Below are 26,530 nucleotides of genomic sequence, written 5' to 3'. Positions count from 1 at the left end.
TTACTATGTTTGACACAAAATGGTAGTTTAGGCCAGTACATGTATATTACTGTGGAGTTGAAGCGAAGAGTCGTTGACAGGCTGTCCTCTGCGCTGTTCCAGTAGTTCCTAAATGGTGGATCTGGATGACTAGTCGGGACCTCATAGGTCGTAGCTATGAGTTGTGGTGTTGGAAAATGTTGTTGTCTCGTTTATGTGGTGGGTCATGCGGAAATTGTAATGACCTCAGGTGTGTCAGAGTTTTGGAACCAGTCCACTGTTTATTCAAATTACATCAGAACCACGCGCCACGGTGACATACCACGGTTTGAACAGTTTCCTGTAACTGGCATAGTTTAGAAAGGCCATATGCTATATATTTGCCGACATTTAAAGTGGCAATATACAGTTGCTACATCCATTTTTGGACATATAAATTAATGATATGTACCCATTGATTCTTGAAGAATATACTTTATAAATGCCTCACGAGCTTAGTTCAACTGTCATGCCTCATCAGAACCCAAAAGCTGTTTTTACTCCAATGTTTGTAAAGAATGTCCATGTAAACAAACATTATATAACCTCAAAACATGGTTAAAACTATAATGTTGATATCATGGATGGCCAGTCCTTGTATCCATAGCTCAGTCTATGCATTTGAGAGTGGTTACATTTCTTCAGGAGAGTACTGAGCTTTTTGCAGAAATTCTAAACTATTTTCAGTTTTATTAAAGGTGTTTCAACATGTATTGTAAGTAGAGGGGGTCATTGTATATATTGTGGAGTGAGTGAGAAATGCATTTTAGAAGTTTATTATACGCTATATTGGGCATTTCTATTGGATTTTCTGTTACATATGCCTGTATACAGTAAAGGAAAATGATCGACCCGGTTAAAGCTGTATGTAAAACAGAGTTCGAATAATGTCTCGAGTCCTTACTGTATCTGTGAGGGGAATTTTCCATTGCGATTCTTTTTGAACGGGGCGCTGGTCCAAAGTCTTCCGCTCATAAAATCATAACTCATAGAGCAAGAGAGAGAGGGGGGGGGGGGGGGGGGGGGGGGGTGTCGTTTTATGCTGTGTTTTCTGAGGGAGACGAAAAGGTGGGCTAGTGGAAATGGAATGCGTTTGTTGGAGGAGGAGGAGTATGACTGTGACTGTGTAATTAAGTGAGAGAAAACATATTGGCGACGGGTTTGTTAGTATCGTGCAGACTGAGGGTGTACAGGTCGATATTATAGGCTATCAAGTTTGAACAGGAAGAGTGTGGAATCTGAAATTCAGCGCTTTCTATACTTTTCACAACGCTTTCATGAATTAACTTCTCACATTATAAAGCGCACTGTTCCAGAAAAGTGGGTTTTCTTTTTAACTTCATTCACCGGCTCGGATTGAGATAGCCATATAGTGATTCAATGTGCTGCTTTGGAAAAGAATAGCCTGTCTGCCGCATCGTCTCCATTTAAACTGAGAACAGAGGATTTTTTGGACCTCCACAATCTAACTGATGTTCTTGTATAACACCTTTGCGCGGATAACTTCTCCACAATCTTGCATGGTGCTTTACGGGCAAGGAGGAATGGCGCGATAAAGTGGTAGCCTATACCTGGCATTCAGAAGAATCAATTGAAGTACCTATTTTGTGTACACTGCTGGCTCATGATGTACTCTCCGATTTGTCTTACTCAGGTATATGGAATGATTTTAAGTTTTGATTTCTTATTATCGATTATGTGCCTTTATTATATACGCTAGTGCCGCGCAATTTAATGAGTCGGCCTATCTTAGTTATAAGATAGTCACTTGCACTACCAGACGACTATCGACAAAACAATGCTTTGAAAATGGTCGTGTTTTGTATAAAACTATAGTTCATATACTGCTTATCTTTTGTAGCAGCCATTGGTTTTGTGTAACTTTTGGTATGGATATGGTTTTCACCTGGTCTTACGTGTGTTGATTAAAAGTGCACGAAATAGGTTGTATTATAGGATGACAAGTTAATTTTGAGTTAGAAAGAACATGTGTGTTACCAGTGAGAGAAAAGAGTATGTGTAGTACCCAAAAGAGTATGTGTAGTACCACCATGTGTATTCGACATAAACTACAGTAAAAGTTATCTTCTAAAATGCCGTGATCATAATCATGCTATCAGATGAAATTATACAAAACTAAATTCCTTTGTCCCGTGTCTCATGTGTAAACTGAAACAAATCAACAGATTACCCTTTAACCAAATTATATTATTATTATATATATTTAGATTACCCCAATTTGGTTATGGCCTGGTAATATTATAAAATGAAAATAATCATAGTGCGTTTCAGGAGAGAGTTTCACTCAGTTGAGCTGCATGGGAGCCACTTGCAGTGAATGAAGATGAAAACAATGATACTGGTTGATTCAGTGGTTAGACAGAGTAGCATGGCTTTTGGCTGACTCAGTTTGACTGTTTATATTTTACTTGGCATAAGTAAGTGATTGACTGAGATGTGGTTTAGTTTGTGCTTAAGAGGATTGGGCTTTTATGGCCTCAACTGAAGTTCACTGCACAAGGCCCTTGCCAACTCATTTGTCTTACACAGCATCACATGCAATTCCAAGGCTTACCTTAGAAATGTTGCATAGCTAAACCTGAATTCTAGTGCAAACTCGGCTTACTTTCTTATATGAAGGGAATACGTTTCTGAGTTTTAATTGGTTGCTGTGTAAATACAATTTATTAAAATGTAGCAAATCGGACATTTTATGCCATTATGGTCCCTTTGTAAGTAAAGCTAATTCATGTAATGTTATATATATATATATATATATATATATATATATATATATATATATATATATATATATATATTTTACTGTTACTGTATCAACAGTTATTGGCAATATTATTAAAAACTAACTTCACTTTTATAACAACTAATGTCTTGCTTAAAATGTACTATCACTTCACAGCAATATTGACTATATTAAATGTTTTTCTTCTAAAGCCTCAAAAAACGTAGCTTTTTATCTTTCAGAAACTCACCTTCTAAAGCAAAAGGGCTATAACAACATCAGTTCATACTTTGTTAAAAACGTAATGAGTTGTTATTAATGATCGATTTTGCTTCAGAGTTTTAGTTCAGCGCCCAAAGTCACGTTTGATTGGCACATGACAGTGCAGAGCAACGATGTGGCTTTCTCTGAGCAACACCATGCGGGTAGCATGAGAGCCTAGATACAGGAGGGAGTGGATCTCTGTGGTTTTCCCAGAGCGCGTCTGCTGCCTACACAAAGAACAATATGTGGTTTAACTCCTCCAAAGCCCTTTTCATAAGAACCATCTCACAGTTTTTTTGTTTGAAATGTTAATGACATTCTGATTAAGTTTTTGCTGTTTATTCCGCCGAAACAGGTATAATATGAGATTGCTTTGTTATTTATTGTTTATGTTAAACATGTATTAAAACACTTTAGGCTGGCCATAGATTTGTCTAAACTTAAAAGTATTTGCAATGAAGTTGGTTTTATAAATAGGAATTTGAATCATTAAACACCTAATACTTTTCATAATAATTTGTCTTCGTCAAAATGACATGCTCCTTGGCATTGCACTTTGCAGTCAAACAAGCTACCTATAGACAGGCCTACATTTGTGAGGAAAAACAAATCTAACCTACCTACCTAAAGTGGATTTAGAAGGATTTAATTTCTGCTTTGCACAAGGCATTTCAATCCCCCCTTATTAAAGGAGCAGAGGAACTAGAAAGAATGTGCAGGTTGTGCCAAGATGCCATTTTCATTGTCAACCTTGGTTAGATTTAAGAATGACTCGGAGTAAGTGCCATGCATCTATGAAAACACATTAAGGGACATGGCGCGGGACTGCAAACCTAGTCCCAAACCAATGTTAATAACGGCCTATGAGCATTTTTGACTACACTCCAGTCCCCCCTTCTAGACTATCGTTTCTCCACTTCCAGCGAAGGGCAAATACATGTTGGAATGTGGACGGTTTGATAAGAGAAATGTAAGTGTGAGGGAGCATGATCCTCGTGCCAACTACCCAGCAGTCTTAGTCAGAGCATGTTTGGGGGAAACGGGAACAGCACCAGACTACATTCTAATCTGGGCATCCCAGCAGTCTTAATCAGAGCATGTTCGGAGGAAATGGGAACAGCACCAGACTACATTCTAATGTGGGCTTCCCAGCAGTCTTAGTCAGAGCATGTTTGGGGGAAACGGGAACAGCACCAGACTACATTCTAATCTGGGCATCCCAGCAGTCTTAATCAGAGCATGTTCGGAGGAAATGGGAACAGCACCAGACTACGTTCTAATGTGGGCTTCCCAGCAGTCTTAGTCAGAGCATGTGCGGGGGAAACGGGAACAGCACCAGACTACATTCTAATGTGGGCTTCCCAGAAGTCTTAGTCAGAGCATGTTGCAAGGAAAACGGGAACAGCACCAGACTACATTCTAATGTGGGCTTCCCAGCAGTCTTAGTCAGAGCATGTGCGGGGGAAACGGGAACAGCACCAGATACCATTCTAATGTGGGCTTCCCAGCAGTCTTAGTCAGAGCATGTTGCAAGGGAAACGGGAACAGCACCAGATACCATTCTAATGTGGGCTTCCCAGCAGTCTTAGTCAGAGCATGTTGCAAGGGAAACGGGAACAGCACCAGACTACATTCTAATGTGGGCTTCCCTGCCGTCTTAGTCAGAGCATGTGTGGGGGAAACGGGAACAGCACCAGACTACATTCTAATGTGGGCTTTCCAGCAGTCTTAGTCAGAGCGTGTGCGGGGGAAACGGGAACAGCACCAGACTACATTCTAATGTGGGCTTCCCAGCAGTCTTAGTCAGAGCGTGTGCGGGGGAAACGGGAACAGCACCAGACTACATTCTAATGTGGGCTTCCCAGCAGTCTTAGTCAGAGCATGTGCGGGGGAAACGGGAACAGCACCAGATACCATTCTAATGTGGGCTTCCCAGCAGTCTTAGTCAGAGCATGTTCGGAGGAAATGGGAACAGCACCAGACTACATTCTAATGTGGGCTTCCCAGCAGTCTTAGTCAGAGCATGTTCGGAGGAAATGGGAACAGCACCAGACTACATTCTAATGTGGGCTTCCCAGCAGTCTTAGTCAGAGCGTGTGCGGGGGAAACGGGAACAGCACCAGATACCATTCTAATGCGGGCTTCCCAGCAGTCTTAGTCAGAGCGTGTGCAGGGGAAACGGGAACAGCACCAGATACCATTCTAATGTGGGCTTCCCAGCAGTCTTAGTCAGAGCATGTTGCAAGGGAAACGGGAACAGCACCAGACTACATTCTAATGTGGGCTTCCCAGCCGTCTTCGTCAGAGCATGTGCGGGGGAAACGGGAACAGCACCAGACTACATTCTAATGTGGGCTTCCCAGCCGTCTTAGTCAGAGCATGTGAATGGGAAACGGGAACAGCACCAGACTACATTCTAATGTGTGCTTTGCTGTATTGTGGTGTTGGCGGTTGTAATAAACACAGTGGCATCCTTATGTCTTCGGCAACCTAGATTGTTATTTCTGGGATGTAACCCCAGCCGTATTTAAGATGGTAAAACTGGTGTTAAGGATGGTGTTTCTCCTTTTTTTCTGAACAGATTTGTGCTGTAAACTCTCAGACCAGATAGACTTGACTGTCTTATAGGAGTCAATATGTGACAGTCATGACATTGTGGTTTGTCTCCAGTACAGAATTGTTTTAATGTTGTTGTTATAATTTTACTGTATTCTAACCACACAATGCCTAATGTCAACTTTTGTATGTAAGGTATTCTGTAACAAGGTGGATGTGTGTATTGTCTATTTATTTTTTGTTCAGGGTGACTTCTGGCTTATCGAATGGGAACTTTTGGGGGGAAAGTCACCTGACATGACTTCTCTTTTTCTTTTCTTCTATCTTCCCTTCCCCCTTGCCTTTCAGGATGAATTTCATCCCTTCATCGAGGCACTTCTCCCTCACGTCCGTGCCATCGCCTACACGTGGTTCAACCTCCAGGCGAGGAAACGCAAGTTCTTCAAGAAGCATGAGAAGCGGATGTCCAAGGACGAGGAGCGTGCGGTCAAGGACGAACTGCTCAGCGAGAAGCCCGAGATCAAGCAGAAGTGGGCCTCGAGGCTCCTCGCCAAGCTCCGCAAGGACATCCGCCAGGAGTACCGCGAGGACTTTGTGCTCAGCGTGACGGGCAAGAAGCACCCGTGCTGCGTCCTCTCCAACCCCGACCAGAAGGGCAAGATCCGGCGGATCGACTGTTTGCGGCAGGCCGACAAGGTGTGGCGCCTAGACCTGGTCATGGTCATCCTGTTCAAAGGCATCCCGTTGGAAAGTACGGACGGAGAGCGCCTCGTCAAGTCGCCGCATTGCACCAACCCAGCACTTTGCGTCCAGCCGCATCACATTACAGTGTCGGTCAAGGAGCTCGACTTGTTTCTAGCATACTATGTCCAGGACCAAGGTAGGTTGAATTACTGTGTGAATCACTGGTTGGGTGGGTGGAGTTAGGGATTGGCCAAGGTCATGGGTCATATCTGCTGCCATCTTGGCCGCCTCATTGGAGGGTGGTTGGAGTCTCTCAGCTATGGTGGCTTCAGAAGGTGGCTGGCCTTTTGTGAAAGAAAAAAAAGTCAAATGTGCAATCAGGCTTTACATTTTTTTATACAATATAATATAATATAACCAGTATAAAAACCATAATATACATTCACACATAATTTGCGCACACAGACAATAGAAGACAAGATAGTGTGTGTTGCGTTGCTTTTCTCTTCTGATTGGTTTGATACCGGTGCAGTTGTGAATGCTGTGTTTTTTAGGCACACACAAGTTCTCTCTACAAAGACTTACTACATTCAAGTGCTGACAACTTATGTGTTTACAAAATGTATTGTACATTTTTGGATGATTGAACATAATAGAAATTAGAACATAATTTGATGTGACGGACAAGAATTTATGGTTTTAAAAAGGGGATTTAGGGAAAGAGAGAAATGTGTTTTTTTATGGCTGTACAGTATTTATTTTTTTCCTGACAAATGTTGATATCAGTCTTGATTTTTGATTAGATATTTAATCTAGTTTTTGTAACACGGAGTTCCGACATTAGATTTTTACTGATAAATATGGTTTGGAGACAGATATAAAATGAACAAATGTGTTACTTCAAGCTCGGCATATAGTCAATTAATCAAATTGACAAAATTTCCACAAATAGTGCATAAATACAGTAGATTACATTGGCAAAATATACATTACATGATTTGTTGGGTAAGAAAATGTAAATGTATTGGATTTTTAAAATAGAATGAAAACCTGTATTACACAAATGAACTTAATGCCTATAAACTCAAATGTAGTCATAGCATTTCTTGATGTTATGATAGAGAGTGATCTTTATATTGTTGTAAGAAGGTGAAACAATCAAGAACAGTCATTTTCTCAGACCAAATATATATAATTTTACAAGACGTTGCTATACCGCACTGCAAATATATATTCTGGCAAATTTTGGTTGTTTTGTTATTAATTCTCTTAGGTATTTGCCACTTGTAACTTTTCTGTACTACATTAACAACTATTTACTTAACATTTTGTTCGATTTTTTTATTACAAGTGTGCATTTTAAAGTTATTTCAAACTCCCTGTCCAACCTGGGCCACAATAAATCCTCTAACGATAACGCCAACACATGCAGAAAGATACCCACCGTAATACATTGGCTGTTGGAGAAGAAACGCAGACAGTTTAGCTAGCTCATTGTCATGAAAGGCAGAGCCTCCATTTTGTGTTTGATAAGTACCAGGGGAAGCAGAAGGCTCGGCAGAGAGACAATAATGGTTGCCACTGGCACCATGGTTGGCATCAGACCCTCTTTTGTGTCTTTTGTGGGGCGCTGCTGATTCTCATGTCTAGTTTGCATCTGCCACCGTTGAATAGTATCAGAGAGCACACCTCAAAATGTCTCGTATGTGGTCCGCTGATATGTAAGGAATAATCATTTCCAAAGCATACTGCACACCACAGGTTGAGGTCATTTAATTGAATGATTTATATATATTTTTAAAGTCTGAATGTTGCATTTGCCACTTGCGATGTGTGTACATATGGTTGCCAAGTTGGGGAATCCTAATCTTTGAAAATATGTTTTTCCGTTATTAATATTTTTCCCTAGTGATAAAGGGTAATCAGCTTTTCCTGTATTGGCAGCTTACCATATTCATTTTTTTGAGTAGCTTAGACACCACATATCGAATCATCATTTGCAACAGGACGGACATTTTGTTAGCCGTTTCTTTTGAACAAGACTTTCAAAGATTTTCCAACAGTTTTTTTAATAGCCCCGAAAAGTAGGACACGTTTTCGAGTACAGCGCAAGGGCGGTCTTTGGCATACCGTTACCAGTGCCCAGCTTTCTAGACAATCTCGCCACATTGTGGTAGCGTGCAAGGCGGGTGCCATTTTGTTTGCGCTCTGCCAGGCAGGCAGGGAAAACGCCAGTAATGGTTGTTAGAGTTTCCGAGGTTGGCATCAAACCCTCTTTGTCTGCTTCAGCGTGCCTTTGATTCGTTGGTTGGCCTCCGCAATGCAGTGGGCACGCTGGAAAGTTTCTGACAGTGGCAGAATGTGGACCGCCATGCTTTTGTTCTTCTGCAACAAACAAACAAACAAAACACAAAGAAAATAGTAACAAGCTGCTGCCCCACTTCAACAGAATATGCCGTTTCCGTTAGTCGTTAGGAAAAAATGATGTCATATGCTCCATGGTTTATTAGATTTAGATTGTATGCCATTCAGACTTTAGTGTTCTCCTAGGTGAATTATACAATTACATATTCTTGAATATGTATCTGCATTCAAATCGGTTTAAACAGTAACCCTCTGAAATGTTGTGGTGCCAGCTGCTTCTTAATGGCTTCTTATGTAATGTTAATGAAATGCTACTTTGTATATAAAAACATGAGTTGGAGCTTTAATGAACATTGCGGGCTAATGCCTAAAGAAAGGTCGCTGGCTCAGCGAGTTGGGTGAATCTAGAGAGGCTTCTCAACCCGTTGTTGTCGTGCATAGACGCGCTTAGCTGGGTAAAATCTGCCCTAGCAGCGCCCATGTGCATGCCCAGATGAATGCCAACGGGAGGGGGTTGGGGGCAGGGAGTGGGCAAGCCATTGTGCCAACCTGCCAGTCTTTCTCAATGGAAACTCACTGGCATGGGCATAATACCCTTCGCCATGCGCTGCTGCTAGATGCTAAAACTAGTAACCACCTTGTGTTCATCAGACATTTCTGGTTCGTATTGTAATTTCAAAGATTTTTGGTATCATATTTTGCATATCAAGTTCCAGGGCTAGAGAGAATATGTTTTATAATATCCAGTCTGATTTGTCAGGACATGTTTGGAGATATGGCCTCTGTTCTTTCAGTTTCATTTCACTAGTCATCACTGTTTCACAAGCATACATTTTGCTTACCATATATGAACTGTCGAGGATAAACTGTAGACTTACTTCTTCAAATATTCAGAATAAGAGAGCATTTCATTTATTCAACCCAAAGCTCGTGATTTCCATGAGTTTTCTTAAAAATCTCTGGGTACCTTTAGCAACTAAACAGTGATTGGGATGACTAATGTATTTTTTAAATTTTTTATCGTGCTCTGAATGCCAGATTTCTAAGAGGATTCAGTAGATTCTGCATTATTTATGTAGTATTTATCTCTTATCTGGCCTGGAATACCCTTTTTTACTCTGTGTTTAGCTCTTTTCTAGACTAGGAGGAACATTATTGTTGAAATATACCCAGAGCCTCAAAAGACCAGTTATTTAATATGATTGAAGTGTCTCATACATGAAGGGGCTGTCTGAGTGCTTCTCTTTTAGATAACTGGGTGAGGTCCTCCCAAAGTTTTTACCTACTAATGAGTACTGATGTCTGTAGAACTGGTGTCCCAAACTTGTCCCATTTTGCTTTGGATGTAGATCCTTTAACAATAATTATTTTTCTTGTTGAAAATCTTCCCACACTATTTTTTTTTTTTACTTTGAAGAAAATCAGTGATTTGCGAGTCCATGTTGAAGATAAAACCAGTTTAACTCATAGCCAGTAAAATAACAGGCTTGGTTGATCCAAGGGTCAATTCCCTTCCCTGTTATCCTGGTGCTGAAAGTTAACGCGGCCGTAAAAACATTGTTATGTTTTCATTCTTAAAATCTTCCCCCATTTATTCCTTCAATTTTTTTTTTTACAATCTTGATAGGTCCTGGATCTAATACAGTCTGCCATGTTAAAACGACGGCTCTGTTTTACGAGAGCCAGGCATCGCTTATAGTCCTGGTGTCTTGACCTCGGCTAAGAGATGTGGCGGGCTGTCCTCTGAAGTTTAATTGAGCAAAAAAGATCTGTGAAAATACACGGTTGGCCCCAAAGCGTGTTGGTGGACTGGGGGGGCTTTTAGCCTAAGGGGGTGGCGGGGGACTACCTGTAAGGCCCTCTGCTCTTTGACCCCGATAATTGGGGTCAGCCGTCGTGCTTCACAGACCACCAGTGGTCCCCTGACCACCATTTCTCAGTCTGCGCTCGTCCTCCCGTCCGTCTGTCAGATTTTGACTCAGTTAGTGGGAGAGTCAACAAAAGACAGGTGTTCCCTCCCAGGTTGGCGTGGTGTCAATGTTGGTCGGTTGTCTTCTCTGGTCATTGGCCGGCTGGTCACGCTGCACTGTGTGGGGTAGCGGTTGGAGCTGTGTGCCTCTGGGTTTCCAGCTGGCTGCATTTGAGGCATGGTCAAGGGCAGTGAGTTTGACCTCAGGACCTCCGGGTCACAGTTTGACCTCAGGACCCCCCCCCTCCCTCTTTTCCTTCCACCTTCTCCCTTTTCCTCATTTTCTCCCTCCTTCCTCTCCTCCCTTTTCTCCTCCTCCTCCCTGCATTCTTTCTTCTCCTCCGCCAGGAGTTGCCCCTGTGGGTCGGCACACCGCCCACCCCTCTCTGACTCTCCGTCAAGTCACCCCTAGACTCCTGTGACAGCTGCTTCAGGCCCAGGGCTCATAGCCAGAAAAGGATGGCTGGGAGGATGCCAGTAGCGGGAAACTAAATCGTTGCAGACCCACAGTGTTAAGGACACCACCTTTCCATGTCTTTTGTTGTGGTTAGGATGACAAAGAGCTATTTTGTTAGTACAGTCCAGTAGTCTGCTTATTCCAGTAGTCTCCGTCGGTGGAGTCAATATAAGAATGGTTGTCCTTTGGATGAAACGTGTTTTTATGTGCAGTATCACGATGTTGATCGTAAAAGAGAGATGGTTGGTTCACAGTTATTTTTTAAACAACAATGCAATTATTCGTAGTTCCAATGTAACAGAGGAAACTTCGTCCTGAATTTAGCCAAGAAATTCTGCGAAGGCTTTGTTCATTGTGAACCACAACCCTGTGATGCTCAGTAGCATGCTGTCGGGCCTGCAGTGAATACCTCACTCGGAGCCATAACCTATCGATCACATTACATCTAATCCACTTAGAACAAGTCCCTCCCAGCTCTGCTGCCCACTTTATTGATTTGCTCTTCCTGCTAAATGTCCCTCCCCCATATCTCTTCCCTCTGCTAATCTTCTCTTCTACCCTGTTGCTGTGTAAATGATGTGGTGTTACTCTAGGCTATTCGGGTAAAGCTCTCTCTTTGATTTCTTTCTTTCTTGATTGATTTCATTATTTCTTTCTTACATTTTAGCAATTTAGCAGATGCTCTTATCCAGAGCGACTTACAGGAGCAATTAGGGTTAAGTGCCTTGCTCAAGGGCACATGGACAGTCTGCACGGGAATTAACCGCTAGGCTACCGGTCGACCCTCTTTCCTTTCTCCCATGTTTAGGATCTTTCCCTGCTCTGCCTTTGCTTTCTTCTACAATTGTTTATTCCCTCCAGCTCTCTCTCCGATGCTAACCCCGGTGCTCTGAAACCAGGCTTCTACAACTCAGTATGAACCGCATGTCATTAGTAGAAGGGTTTTGCTCCGGCAAATACCTCCAGGCTTAAACAGCCCATGTTACCTCCTTAGCCCTCCTCAAGGCTTAAACAGCCCATGTTACCTCCTTAGCCCTCTTTTGTGTGCACTGTGTACATAAATCTCCATGGAAACTAGACTACTCTGTGTAGAGGTCACAGCCCTATGTGGATGCCTGCTTCTCAGCCAACGTTATCACTCCTTTTCACTTTAAAAAAACATTTGCTCTGTAACTCCTTTAGCGCCTCTTTAGGCCTTTTGTCTGCTTGAGAAAGGAGTTCAGATATTTTTATAGATGTTTCCACAGTTTTGTAGGCTACAGATCCATTTTTCTGTGGGTTCAGCTCATAGAAATAGAATTAGAACATGATTATATATTTATATCTATATATTTATATATATATTTATTTTACAGTATCCTTATGTTTCAGCGCCATCAGACTTTCCCAGGCTTTGTGAGAATAGCCTAATACATTTCAACCCCCCTGAGACCACTTGACAGGAGTGCTGGTGTCGCCCCCTCCTCCCAGCTAGTCCCGTCCTGTCCGCCAGCCCTTCTAAATGAAGACAAATGGGTACATTCACCCCCTGTCCCAAACCACACACTGTACACTACCTTACTGTCCTGGCTTACGAAAACCCTGCCGCAGCCTTCACTACTACCTATCCAACGAAGTGCTGTCTACTCTGCTCTACTCTACTCTGTTCTACTCTGCTCTGCTCTACACTGCTCTGCTCTACTCTGTTCTATTCTACTCTACTCTGTTCTACTCTGCTCTACTCTTCTTTAATCTGCTCCGCTCTACTCAGCTGTACTCTACACTGCTCTGCTCTGATCTACTCAGTTCTACTATGCTCGGCTCTAATCTGTTCTATTCTACTCTATTCTGCTCTACTCTACTCTGTTCTGCTCTACTCTGCTCTTCTCTGCCCCATTCTGTTCTGCTATCCTCTACTCTGCTCTACTCTGCTCCACTCTGTTCTGCTATATTCTACTCTGCTCTACTCTGTTCTACTCTACTCTGTTTTACTCTGCTCTGTTCTTCTCTACTCTACTCTGCTCTACTCTACTGTGTTCTACTCTGCGCTACTGTACTCTGCTCCACTCTGTTCTGCTATACTCTACTCTGCTCTACTCTACTCTAATCTGTTCTACTCTACTCTACTCTGTTCTTCTCTACTCTACTCTGCTCTACTCTACTCTGTTCTACTCTGTTCTTCTCTACTCTACTCTGCTCTACTCTACTCTGTTCTACTCTACTCTGTGCTACTGTACTCTGTTCTACTTTGTTCTACTCTGATCTACTCTGCTCTGTTCTACTCTACTCTACTTTACTCTACACTACTCCCTTCCTCTCATCTCATCTCTTCTGTCCTACCCTCTTTCCTCCTCTCTTCAACCAGCCAGTCTGCCTGCCAGGCCCTATCTGACAGCAGGGATTATGGATTTGAGCAAAAGATCAGGAGGGAAAGACAGAGGAAGATGAAAAGAGAGAAGGAGATATGTAGACGAACATTGAGAAGCGGCAAGATGAAGAACTGTAGATCATTGAATACTGGCCAGATAAGACCTTGATTCACATACAGAGGACAATAGAAGCATGGAAGAAGCATTCCTTTAATGTCATCTGTGTCTTTCAGATCCAGAGTGCGCAAAACCAATGTGCATCCTTCATCAAGCTAAAGCACATGAATGACCGCCAAGGAAAAATAAGAAAGGGGTGGAGGTGGGGGAGGGAGGCAGGGAGTGAGGGCCAGACAATCGGGGGAGGTTGCCAGGGAGATGGTAACTTCTCTGTACCCCCTCCTGCGCTCCCCATTAGACTCTTTTCATTTGGGACAGGCCCGATCAGAGGTCTAGAGTGATGGTAGTCTCTTCTTTTGTCTGCAAGTACAGTACTCCCTGTCATTCTATAATGAGTTGCCAGGTTTGAGACGGATAAAGAAAAGGCTACCCATTACAATGTTTGTGTGTGAGTGCGCGCGTGTGTGTGTGGGCGTGTGTATGCTTTTGCACATGATTGTGTGTGTGTGTGTGTGTGTGTGTGTGTGTGTGTGTGTGTGTGTGTGTGTGTGTGTGTGTGTGTGTGTGTGTGTGTGTGTGTGTGTGTGTGTGTGTGTGTGTGTGTGTGTGTGTGTGTGTGTGCATGCCTGTGTGTGCCTACACGTGTGTTTGCACATGTGTGTGTGTTGGGGTAGGTGTGTATACTTCATGTTGTTTGCAGGGTGAATCCCCGGTGGAACACTGGATAATGTCATCCTGTGGGTCAAAGAGGCGGCTGGGGCTTGGGAATGGGTGTTTGGTATGAGTTAGTGCCCCATTGAGTTCTCAAAGCCTGTAGAGGCCCACTTTTCATTCCTCACATATGTCTGTGGCACTAAAACCACTCTCCTGACATTAAGATTGAACTAAAACCACTCTCTTGACATTAAGATTGAACTTAAACCACTCTCCTGACCTTAAGATTGAACTTAAACCACTCTCCTGACATTAAGATTGAACTTAAACCACTCTCCTGACATTAAGACTGAACTACAACCACTCTCCTGACATGAGGATTGAACTTAAACCACTCTCCTGACATTAAGATTGAACTAAAACCACTCTTGTGACATTAAGATTGAACTAAAACCACTCTCCTGACATTAAGATTGAACTAAAACCACTCTCCTGACATTATGATTGAACTTAAACCACTCTCCTGACCTTAAGATTGAACTAAAACCACTCTCTTGACATTAAGATTGAACTTAAACCACTCTCCTGACCTTAAGATTGAACTAAAACCACTCTCCTGACATTAAGACTGAACTACAACCACTCTCCTGACATGAGGATTGAACTAAAACCACTCTCCTGACATTAAGATTGAACTAAAACCACTCTTGTGACATTAAGATTGAACTAAAACCACTCTCCTGACATTAAGATTGAACTAAAACCACTCTCCTGACATTATGATTGAACTAAAACCACTCTTGTGACATTAAGATAGAACTAAAACCACTCTCCTGACATTAAGATTGAACTTAAACCACTCTCCTGACATTAAGATTGAACTAAAACCACTCTCCTGACATTAAGATTGAACTTAAACCACTCTCCTGACATTAAGATTGAACTAAAACCACTCTCCTGACATTAAGATAGAACTAAAACCACTCTCCTGACATTAAGATTGAACTAAAACCACTCTCTTGACATTAAGATTGAACTTAAACCACTCTCCTGACCTTAAGATTGAACTGAAACCACTCTCCTGACATTAAGATTGAACTACAACCACTCTCCTGACATGAGGATTGAACTAAAACCACTCTCCTGACATTAAGATTGAACTAAAACCACTCTTGTGACATTAAGATTGAACTAAAACCACTCTCCTGACATTAAGATTGAACTAAAACCACTCTCCTGACATTATGATTGAACTAAAACCACTCTTGTGACATTAAGATAGAACTAAAACCACTCTCCTGACATTAAGATTGAACTTAAACCACTCTCCTGACATTAAGATTGAACTAAAACCACTCTCCTGACATTAAGATTGAACTTAAACCACTCTCCTGACATTAAGATGGAACTAAAACCACTCTCCTGACATTAAGATAGAACTAAAACCACTCTCCTGACATTAAGATTGAACTTAAACCACTCTCTTGACATTAAGATTGAACTAAAACCACTCTTGTGACATTAGGGTTGAACTAAAACCACTCTCCTGACATGAGGATTGAACTAAAACCACTCTCCTGACATTAAGATTGAACTAAAACCACTCTCTTGACATGAGGATTGAACTAAAACCACTCTCCTGACGTTAAGATTGAACTAAAACCACTCTCCTGACATTAAGATTGAACTTAAACCACTCTTGTGACATTAAGATTGAACTAAAACCACTCTCCTGACATTAAGATTGAACTAAAACCACTCTCCTGACATTAAGATTGAACTTAAACCACTCTTGTGACATTAAGATTGAACTAAAACCACTCTCCTGACATTAAGATTGAACTAAAACCACTCTCCTGACATTAAGATTGAACTAAAACCACTCTCCTGACATTAAGATTGAACTAAAACCACTCTCCTGACATTATGATTGAACTAAAACCACTCTTGTGACATTAAGATTGAACTAAAACCACTCTCCTGACATTAAGATTGAACTAAAACCACTCTCCTGACATTAAGATTGAACTAAAACCACTCTCCTGACATTAAGATTGAACTTAAATCACTCTCCTGACATGAGGATTGAACTAAAACCACTCTCCTGACATTAAGATTGAACTAAAACCACTCTCTTGACATGAGGATTGAACTAAAACCACTCTCCTGACGTTAAGATTGAACTAAAACCACTCTCCTGACATTAAGATTGAACTAAAACCACTCTCCTGACATTAAGATTGAACTAAAACCACTCTCCTGACATTAAGATTGAACTAAAACCACTCTTGTGACATTAGGCTTGAACTAAAACCACTCTCCTGACATTACGATTGAACTAAAACCACTCTCCTGACGTTAAGATGGAACTAAAACCACTCTTGTGACATTAAGATGGAACTAAAACCACTCTCCTGACATTAGGATTGAACTAAAACCACTCTCCTGACATTAAGATTGAACTAAAACCACTCTCCTGACATTAAAATTGAACTAAAACCACTCTCCTGACATTAAGATTGAACTTAAACCACTCTTGTGACATTAAGATTGAACTAAAACCACTCTCCTGACATTAAGATTGAACTAAAACCACTCTTGTGACATTAAGATTGAACTAAAACCACTCTCCTGACATTAAGATTGAACTAAAACCACTCTCCTGACATTAAGATTGAACTAAAACCACTCTTGTGACATTAGGCTTGAACTAAAACCACTCTCCTGACATTACGATTGAACTAAAACCACTCTCCTGACGTTAAGATGGAACTAAAACCACTCTCCTGACATTAAGATTGAACTAAAACCACTCTCCTGACATTAAGATTGAACTAAAACCACTCTCCCGACATTAAGATTTAAGAACAAACTCAGCAGACAGGTGTAGCTGTGTATTTTGACCGGTGTGTGATTACCCAACATCCCAACTTTATTGATGCCATTAGAAGCCTAATTCAAAGCAGTAGGAAGAGACATAAAACTTTAACAAATCTTCCCATGTGTAAAACGCAACAATAACATATATATCCACTTGTTATTTTTCTAAATGAATCGGCAAGAAATCGGGGTAAACGATTCATATGTTAAAGCGATGGTGATCTACGAAAGCTCAGTGTTTCTTGAGACAAGATTTTTCATAACAATATAAATTCGTCAAAAAGACTCTCATATTCATGATATTCAACAAATTTGTTCTACATGATTGGAACGATTAATATATTGAGAAGATATCAGATAATCTATGATTGGACTTTCCCTGAAAGTTGTCGTGTTCTAGCGGCATGTGGACATCCTGTGGGGTGGAACAAGCAGAAAATCAATCAGTCTAACGACAGGTGTCAGAGTATGTCTGGACAGCTACTTTCCCCCTGTGATAATCATATCCTGTTTTCACACAGCGAGAGACACACACACACACACACACACCACACACACACACACACACACACACACACACACACACACACACACACACACACACACACACACACACACACACACACACACACACACACACACACACACACACACACACACATACACACACACACACACACACAGACACAGACACAGACACAGACACAGACACAGACACACACACACACATACACAATGAACAAGAGAGAGAGATTTTCCTATTGGTAGTTAAGCCTACAGGAAGAGAGAGATCAGAGCAGAGGAGGGAGAAATTCAGAAAGTCAGTAAGATAACATTTGACCAAGTATTCCAATGGTTTATTTGATGAAAACGACTCTTTCAAGTGTAACCAAGAATACCAGCCGAGAATAGATACCTGAGGTCATGCATGCTATACACAATTAGTCAAATAAACACAAGAAAAAAACATCTGATCTGTCATCAGATCTAAGTTCAGTCTAACCATTCACTTTTGCCTCCTCCACAACATGAGTGATTGTGTATATATATGATAAATATTTAATAGACCCATTATCAGCACTGATAGGTCCTGATAGGTCACTGAGAGATGATGAAACGCGGTTCAACCGCTCTCTGTGTTTTGACAAGCCAAGTGGAATGGCGTCAGAGCGAGGTGATTAAAGCGGCCGTCGCTATGCTAACAGAGTTCTCTAATGAAAGCTGTGATTTTATGAGGAGGAATGAGGCCTCGTTACGATAGGCTGCTCGGATTCTGTCTGAAATTCTGTCTGCCCTGGCACTGGATAACTGGAATTCTTCTCAAATTGGCTTCCCTCTTCCCTGCCTTGTCTTTTCCCCTGGCATGGAACTCCAGCTGTTTTTTTGGGTGAAGACTGTGCTGATTTCGAGAAATACCTTTAACCACACACATGGACATCCACGTGTACGCACCATGCATGCACGCACTTGTGTGTGTTTGAAGGAGTCTATTTAACCAATCGAGTGTTTGTCGAAGAGTCTGCCATCTTTTTTTGTTGTGTCGTCCTGTCCAGTAGGAGAATCCATTCCTCAAGGTTGAATCAGACATGAATGTCCCCAAGAATAGCTTAATGTGCGCTTAAGTGCTGGTGCACGTTAGTACACTCAGCTTCAGTTGAAGGAGATGCTGGTTGGAAACACTGATGGAGGTTAAACTGGTTCTTAACAGCAGGCTAACTCAAGGTGCCCACTTGGCCAGTCCAATGGCATTCAGTAACCCTTCAATGGCTGGCAGATGCTACAGTAACAGCCTGAGCTATACAGGATGGAGAAGAAACATTGAACTCCATTCAAGTGGATTTTGCCAAATCTGATGTCCAAGTTGATCTATCTATATCTCAACCTGTCAGAGTGGAGAGAATTCATTTTACGATGTCATGAAAGTAAATGGTTTTGCATGGTTTGTGTTGATGACCACGGTGCGCCTCAGAATCACAGGAGAGGAGAGTTAGTCGAGGCAATTCCCCGCCATTTCTCCCAGAGACTATACATGTGATATAGCCCTCTGAGCTAAAGCCTAAGCATCAACTGAGGGAGCTAACACAGGTATTCAGTTACTCATCACGCGATCGTGGTTCATCGAACCACCTCGATGTTATGATAGAACAGCGTTGATAAACCACGAACAAGGAAGGAGGCAAAATCACCATTCCCGGCGAACCAGCCCTACATTTTTGAAACAGATCTTTATCTGCTTATTCCGAAGTCTGTTTCTTAAACTAGTAGTCCCCCAGGCTTTTTCCCCTCATAGCTCTGTCACTGGTTCAAAACTTGGGCTTGCCATGTGTATCTTGTTAAGGGCAGTTATGACAAATGGCAGCAGCTGTACAAACTAATCTCTCTGTAGCTTTCACACATGGCGCCCAATTAACAATGGTCCACTGTAGGGCCCTAATCCACGCTGCAGCCACTCTGCGCTGCAGCCAATCCACACTGCAGTCTGCAGCCACCCTCTGGCCCGGGAGCCTCCATGCTCAGCCTGCTGAGTACCATGGACTGGATGATGTAGACGCCACCTCTGGCTGCAGAGTTGGGGGACTTTAGCCTGCTGAGTTTAAGCCTAGGCATTAACACAGGAAGCTAACACAAGTTGGCTGTGTTGTGTTTCTTGTGGAGGGGAATGTTAATGTGTGCTCTACGTTCTTCAAGTGTTTTTTTTTGTTCTTGTGACTTAAAAAACAGACCAACGTTTTTAGGTGTTCTAAGCTTTGCTCTCAGTCGTGCTCTACACAGACCCAGGTACATGTGAAAGCATGAAATCACACACACAGCTGCAGTTGATAGATGTGACAAACTGATCTTTGGCGGCAGAGTGGGAGGGCAGTTAGGGGGCGGGGTGATAAAAGTTTCCTGTCAGGGCTACATTTCCAGTAGTTCGACAATGATAAGCTGCAGCTTTCTCCAGGCTTCAGACAGTTGAATACTCTTTGTGTAAAATATCCAACCTCCAACCCCCTACTTCTGAAACTATTACCCCATCAGAATGTCCCTAGACGCCCCTGAGTGTTTACAAACGATATGTTTGCTCCAGGCTACTGGGGGCACTGTTATGGGAAAATATCTAGTTTGAATGGGAACCGTTGGATCTACTGTTAACGTTCGGTAATGGCTTCTGACATGAGATGTCTTGTCCCTGCATTGGTGTTGATCAATCCTTGTTACTAGGCATACCATTGCAACAAGTTCCTTTCCCAACTCAACTCCAGCTGCACCTCGTCGTCCATCTATGATTACACGTCACTTCACTCTTATTTCTTCTTAGTCATCATACCATAGAAATACAGAAAAACAGATTTTATTATACACAGTTACGCACGACAGCGTTGCACAAGTTTGTGATCTCTTAGTAGTCATTCGAGAGAAAGCCAACAAGCAGAAGCATTCACAACTTGGCACCGTGTGAGGGCCTGGGCAAGTGCAGACATCGCTCTCCGCCCTTCCAAATGACACAGAGTAACTAGTGGAATGTTAGGAGAATGAAATGGAGAGAGCTGGATAAAGAAGAAATGAAAAGGAGTTTTGGGTGGGAGGACTGGCGGTGACAGAGGGTTTAAAGACCAGTGCCAACTACTATGAATGGGGAAAACCACTGAAGAGAAAAAATTATAGTTTCGACTTTTTTCACTCCAAGAATAATCAACCGCGTCCATGCAGCTCTTCTGGCCGTGGCACTTAGCCCGTTGGACAAAGCCACATGTCACTGTAGCAGGCTAGCAGCAACATCCCATTTCCACCGTGGAGACAGAGAAGGAGAGGGAGGGGTGGTTACAAGGCCGTTTCAGCGAGCTACTTTATGAAGGATGTACGGGGCGGGGGACTACTTTATGAAGGATGTACGGGGCGGGGGACTACTTTATGAAGGATGTACGGGGCGGGGGACTACTTTATGAAGGATGTACGGGGCGGGGGACTACTTTATGAAGGATGTACGGGGCGGGGGACTACTTTATGAAGGATGTACGGGGCGGGGGACTACTTTATGAAGGATGTACGGGGCGGGGGACTACTTTATGAAGGATGTACGGGGCGGGGGACTACTTTATGAAGGATGTACGGGGCGGGGGACTACTTTATGAAGGATGTACGGGGCGGGGGACTGAACAGTATCTGACTGTAAGAACGTTCATTCAAATTCATGTTCTCAAGACCTTGTTGAAAAAAAGCTCAAATTGTGTGCTGAGTAAGACTAATATGTTAGGCAATGTAAGAATGCCTGCCGGTTTGATTTTATAATGTTGACGGGGGGGGGGGGGGGGGGGGGGGGGTGTAGGGAAAGAGATAGCTAGGGGAACCGTTTTCCAGGAGAATGTACAGTATGTGTATGTGATTGAGTATCCCAAGAGAGCTTCAAGTTAGCTGGACCGTATAGTGGAACAACATGTATAAATCTCTGGACATGGTGTTGGTACCACAGCATACCGGGACTGAGTGGTGCGAGGTGGGGGTGTTCAGAGCAGGACCGTTCCATATCACATCCATATCACATGCGTCCTGTCACGTACGCCCATGTCACCTTGTTGTAGAGATAGGGTGAACGGTCTGAAGAGAAACATGACATGTCGACCTACTGCGCTGAACAATCCTGCGCTATGTGGGCTTGAAAGCTCTTGTAATGTCCATGGAACGTGAAACAAGTTGACATACTAGCTGTATCTGTAGCTGCTTTACTAGTCGTATGGAGAACTCGTTAAACGTATTTGTTGTGGTGAATTTATTTCTTCTCAATCTAAAAAGTAGTTTATCTCATCTTCCCTTCAGTGTCAGAACGGTAATGAAAATACCTGGGAAACAATGCTGGCCCCATTTAAAGATAATCATATATAGATCACCCCTGAGACGTGAAAGAGAAGAAAGACCCCATTTGGCTGCGCTGACCTTTAAGAAAAGACTGAGAACCCCCCCCCCCCCCACCACCACCTCTCTTCCTCCTCCTCCTCCTCCTCCTCTCTCCTCCTACCGTCTATATGGGGAGATCTCAGTCTTGTTGTGGCTGCGTTGACCTTTAAGAAAAGACTTAGTGTTGCCGCTAGAGCAGAACCCCAGAAACCCCCCCACCCCTCACCTCCTAACGGGGGGGGGGGTTGGTATGTGTGTGTGGATTGGTGTGGCGGGTGTGTGTGTATTGTAGGGGTGCGACGGTGTGTGTGTCTCTGGGTGTGTCTATTGTTGGGGTGTGACAGTGTGTGTGTCTCTGGGTGTGTGTGTGTATTGTTGGGGTGTGACAGTGTGTGTGTCTCTGGGTGTATGTGTATGGTCGGAGTGCAGCGGGGGCGTCTCTGTCCCATGCTCTCAGGCAGTCGTCGCGGCCTGCGCGGGGCTGAAAAGAGGAAGCCGTCACCTGCCAGACTAGAGGAATGTTAATGCCGTGGCCCTGGTAATGGGATTTAGTGCACACCTTCTGTGAGGAGGCGATCAGGATCTCTCCCTCTTATTGTTCCCCACCCCAGACTGGGACCCCTCAATAGAAGGCTGGGACCCCTCAATAGAAGGCTGGGACCCCTCAATAGAAGAGTTGTCTGTGTTTATACAACCACTCACGTCTTAATAAAGACTGTTTACAGAGAGAGAGAGAGAGAGAGAGACTTTTATTCAATCATGCATGCATGCCTTTCAAGTGTGGGTTAATCTGGTTGAGGCTAGTTAATCTGGTCGATGCTATATAGGTTTATTGTCTGTCTAGGTAAGTGGGTTACTTTGTATGTAGGTGTGTCATATTCCTTGAACATGTAAGAAGTCCTGCACCACTTAATTATGCTAATGCTAAACTCTAGCGAAGCACTGAAAATACATTTAAATTGTGATTAGCTGACCCCGGTAGCCCAAAGACAACTGTCTAGGTGTCCAGAAAGATACAGTGAATTAGTCATTTGGGTGATCTATCATTTATACTCAACACTTTGAAAACTTTGTCAGAATATGTTTCTGTAAAGAAACTGTTTCTGTTCAGTCAATTACTAATATACTAATACTCTTAGTAAAAGTATATATTTTCAACTGGCAATCTGTGGATTCTTTTTGATTAGATAGATTAAAATGGTATGTTAAACATCACAGCATAGTTGAAAGATATATGGCGTGTAGAAATCCGAAGAGGGTGGCCAGCAGAGATAGGTGGGATGGGCTGAGGGAAGCTGAGGGTTGGGGAACTGGAGACAGTGGGAGTGGAGTTGCTGGACGGGGGATAGAATGACGTCAAAGATAAAAGTTCAAAACAAAGTTAAAATAAACAACAACAAAAAAAGTATGTTTGAATGACACTGAGGGGCAGCGCTGTTACATCTAATGCCTGTTTGCCTGAGGCTGATGCCACGCAGGTGCAAGTACGCGTGTACACATGCTCGCACACACATACACACATGTAAATAGTGCCACACACACACTGAAACGTATCCAGTTGCCCTTGCTGTTATGATTACTGTAGTCCTTGACGTCTTTTGTTTTTGCATGGTTGTTTTCTGTTGTTTTTCTCGTTCTTCTCTTTTGTTCTTCTTGTTGGTTGTTGGTGCGTTGGGAGACGGTGGCTTGGTGGGGGAGTTTGGGGGTGGGGAATGGAGGGAGAGGTGGGGGGTCTCAGATGGTTGAGGAGCAGCTCTCGGGGAACTGTGGGGCGGGGGGGGGGGGGGGTCTTGGAGGGTTGGTGGCCTGGCGGTTAGGAGCTTGGGCTGGTGGCCGATAGGTCGCTGGTTCGGGTGCCCGATTTGACTTGGTGGGAGATCTGTCAACGTTCCCTTGGGCGGGGAGCTTGACCCTGGTTGCTCCTGTTGGTCGCTCTGGATGGAGTCTGCTAGATGGCTTATTGTAATGTTATGCAGGTAGATTGTGTTTTAATATTCAATAAAAAAAATTATAATGTTACTGGGATTTAATGTTTGTTATAAAACATACATGTCTATTTGAATGTCAGAAGTCAGATAGGAACTTACAGTATGTTAACTGGTAACATTATGGGAAGTTATGTCTCTCTGTTTGCGTCTGGGCAAGAAGCAGAATCAAGCTTAGCCACCCTTGACATACTCGTTCCCCTCGCTTCCCCGCTCCCCTTCTCTGGGCCTCCCTCGCTATTTCCACTGAGCGATGGCTTGAGCTGGTTAAAACGTCTCCCTGCTGAAGTGACCTAAATTCCTTCCTATTCACCTCAGAAGACCCCTGCCTCAGCAGCCACCCACACTTTTTCCCCTCTTCCTATGTGAGTTTGGCTTGGAGCTAATGTATGGTTTGTTTGTGTGTAAATGTTCCTTCCTGTACATAAGGAAACCATGTTAACCCCCCACCCCCTCCAACAGAGCTAGCTGCACAAACAATGACAGAGGTCTTTTTTTATGCCTTAGGCAGGACGACTTGTTGTGGCTAGATAAACAGTTCTTTAATTGAGTTTAATCTGTGTTAAAACGAGGCATTTGGAACAATTACCTCATGTGGGTTTACCAACAGCTGTTCTGTGTTTTCTTAACAAGTACCCAAAATAAAGAACACTTGTCCTTTAAGGGTTGGCTTCTCTAGGTGAGTGAAAATGAACTAAAGCTTTATGGAAACCCAAACTGTTCACTTTCCTTTAGATAACACGTCAGGATGACCTCTTTTAGTGATAGTATTTCTCATGTCCTTTTCAACCAGTTTGAACCAGTTTTCAAAGGAGTATAGGCTATATAAAAATGAAATGGAAACACTTCTCACCACTAGAGATCTTCTCTTTAGCACACATTTCAAAGTTGCTGGCTTGGTTGTAGCCTAACCGTGTATAATGCACCGCCAGCGGTGTGTTATTGCATAAACAATGGTCTGCGCTTAGCCACCTTTGGGCTAGCAGAGCTGTCCGTGGGTTTGAACCTGCGCCAAGCAGATGTTGTTGGAACTGGCCCCGGAGCCAAACATAGGGACCAATCAGTGACTTCGACATCGGGAGGAGAACACTCATTGGAGGAGAGTACTTTTTGAATGCTATTTTGTACCGTATAAGGGAACTCCAAAAATAGATTTATGCATGCACGCACATACTCACACACACTCACACACACACACACACACACACACACACACACACACACACACACACACACACACACACACACACACACACACACACACACACACACACACACACACACACACACACACACACACACACACACACACACACCACACACCACACACAACACACACACAGAGGTTCCAGGATTCAGAATACATTCCCAGAAACATTCACTACAAATACAGTCTGCATCTGTAATAACTAGGGCTGGCGTGTGTGTATGTATGTCCCTTTGGTTTAGTATCCATAATGAGGTGTTGCCTGATGTGGACTCTATCTCCTCCGTTCCGCTCATTAACCACCTGTGTAAACATGGGTGGTATTGCGAAACCAACAGTTCCAGGGAAAGATTCTTCCCTTCCCGGGCCTGTTGTCATTATGAGATCAGTAAATGTCTCACTTTCTCTCTCGTTTTTTTCTCCTTCCAGAGTAGAACAATGTGGCCACTTGATGAAGTGATAGGCCCCTATAGGAGGTAGTAGACCAAGGTCAGTAGTTAGTTACCTGAACCTTCTCTGTAGTTGGAGTGTACTACTGTAGTGTGTATCCTGTGCACGTTGGGAGGGGTGGTTTCCTTGGCTGTCAGAGTGTGACCTGTTTTTCTGGTACGGATGGGGTCCAATGGTGTATTGAACAAGTCCTATGCCCCTCGGTCTCTCAGAGTCTCTAACTGTCCAAGAAAGTCACTCTTTCATTTATTTACCTGTCTAGTAAAAGGACAGAATGTACCTCAGTATTTGTGCTGTATAGTTCACACGTGGTTTGTAGGGAACTGTTCAACCTGCTGGCTGGCCCGCCTCACACCGCGTTCGACACCATCGGCCTTGATATATCTGAATTCTCCTGTCATGACATCATCTGCCCTCGCCGATCGTTTTACCCCGGCCCAGGCATAAAGCGTGCTCAGAGTAGTAAGGAGAGTGCACATGTCTCGTATGGTGGATGTCGAGGAAGCGGCTAAGTCTTCGCGCTGTGGCAGCCGCACTCTGCAGCTCCGCTCTCTCTCCCAGAGGCACTGTTGCCTGGGTCGTGTCTGGAACTCTTTAACACCATCTCCAGAGAGGAGGCACAAAATGGCCGCTTTGTGTCCCGAGATGTGTGTCCAGACAAAGCCTGATAGGCTCGTCCTTGTTGGATTTCCTATGTAACCACGAGCTGTACTGTAGTTCCCCAAAATAACCTTCCCTGTAGGTCAGACAGAAATATACTGTAGTAACAGCAGTATTATCTCTAATATTATCACTAATAACTAAATGAATGGTCATAACAGGTAATGTTTCAAGATAAACTTTGTTGCGGGTAACGACAGCAATTATAAGCTTGTTAGAGAAGTCATATCATTTGAAGATAGTATTAAATGAGGATACTTATACTCAGTTGAAGAAGCTAGTATTAAATGAGAATACTT

At 43.1% G+C, this 26,530-nt stretch overlaps 1 protein-coding gene across 1 annotated transcript in view; it reads left to right on the top strand.

The window, feature by feature from the left end:
- Window positions 1-1,124: 1,124 nt before the first annotated feature.
- Window positions 1,125-26,530, top strand: part of LOC120049489 (nuclear factor 1 B-type-like) — a 78,261-nt gene continuing 52,855 nt past the window's right edge. Inside the window, exons 1-2 of the mRNA XM_038995754.1 lie at window positions 1,125-1,672; window positions 5,930-6,461. Coding sequence (XP_038851682.1) covers window positions 1,643-1,672; window positions 5,930-6,461 — 562 coding nt within the window. The 5' untranslated portion in view covers window positions 1,125-1,642. The remainder of the gene's footprint in view (window positions 1,673-5,929; window positions 6,462-26,530) is intronic.

The sequence above is a fragment of the Salvelinus namaycush genome, chromosome 6, assembly GCF_016432855.1.
Source record: "Salvelinus namaycush isolate Seneca chromosome 6, SaNama_1.0, whole genome shotgun sequence".
NCBI classification, from domain to species: domain Eukaryota; kingdom Metazoa; phylum Chordata; class Actinopteri; order Salmoniformes; family Salmonidae; genus Salvelinus; species Salvelinus namaycush.
Note: the sequence above shows the minus strand (reverse complement) of the source record. Positions and strands in the feature narration are given on the sequence as shown.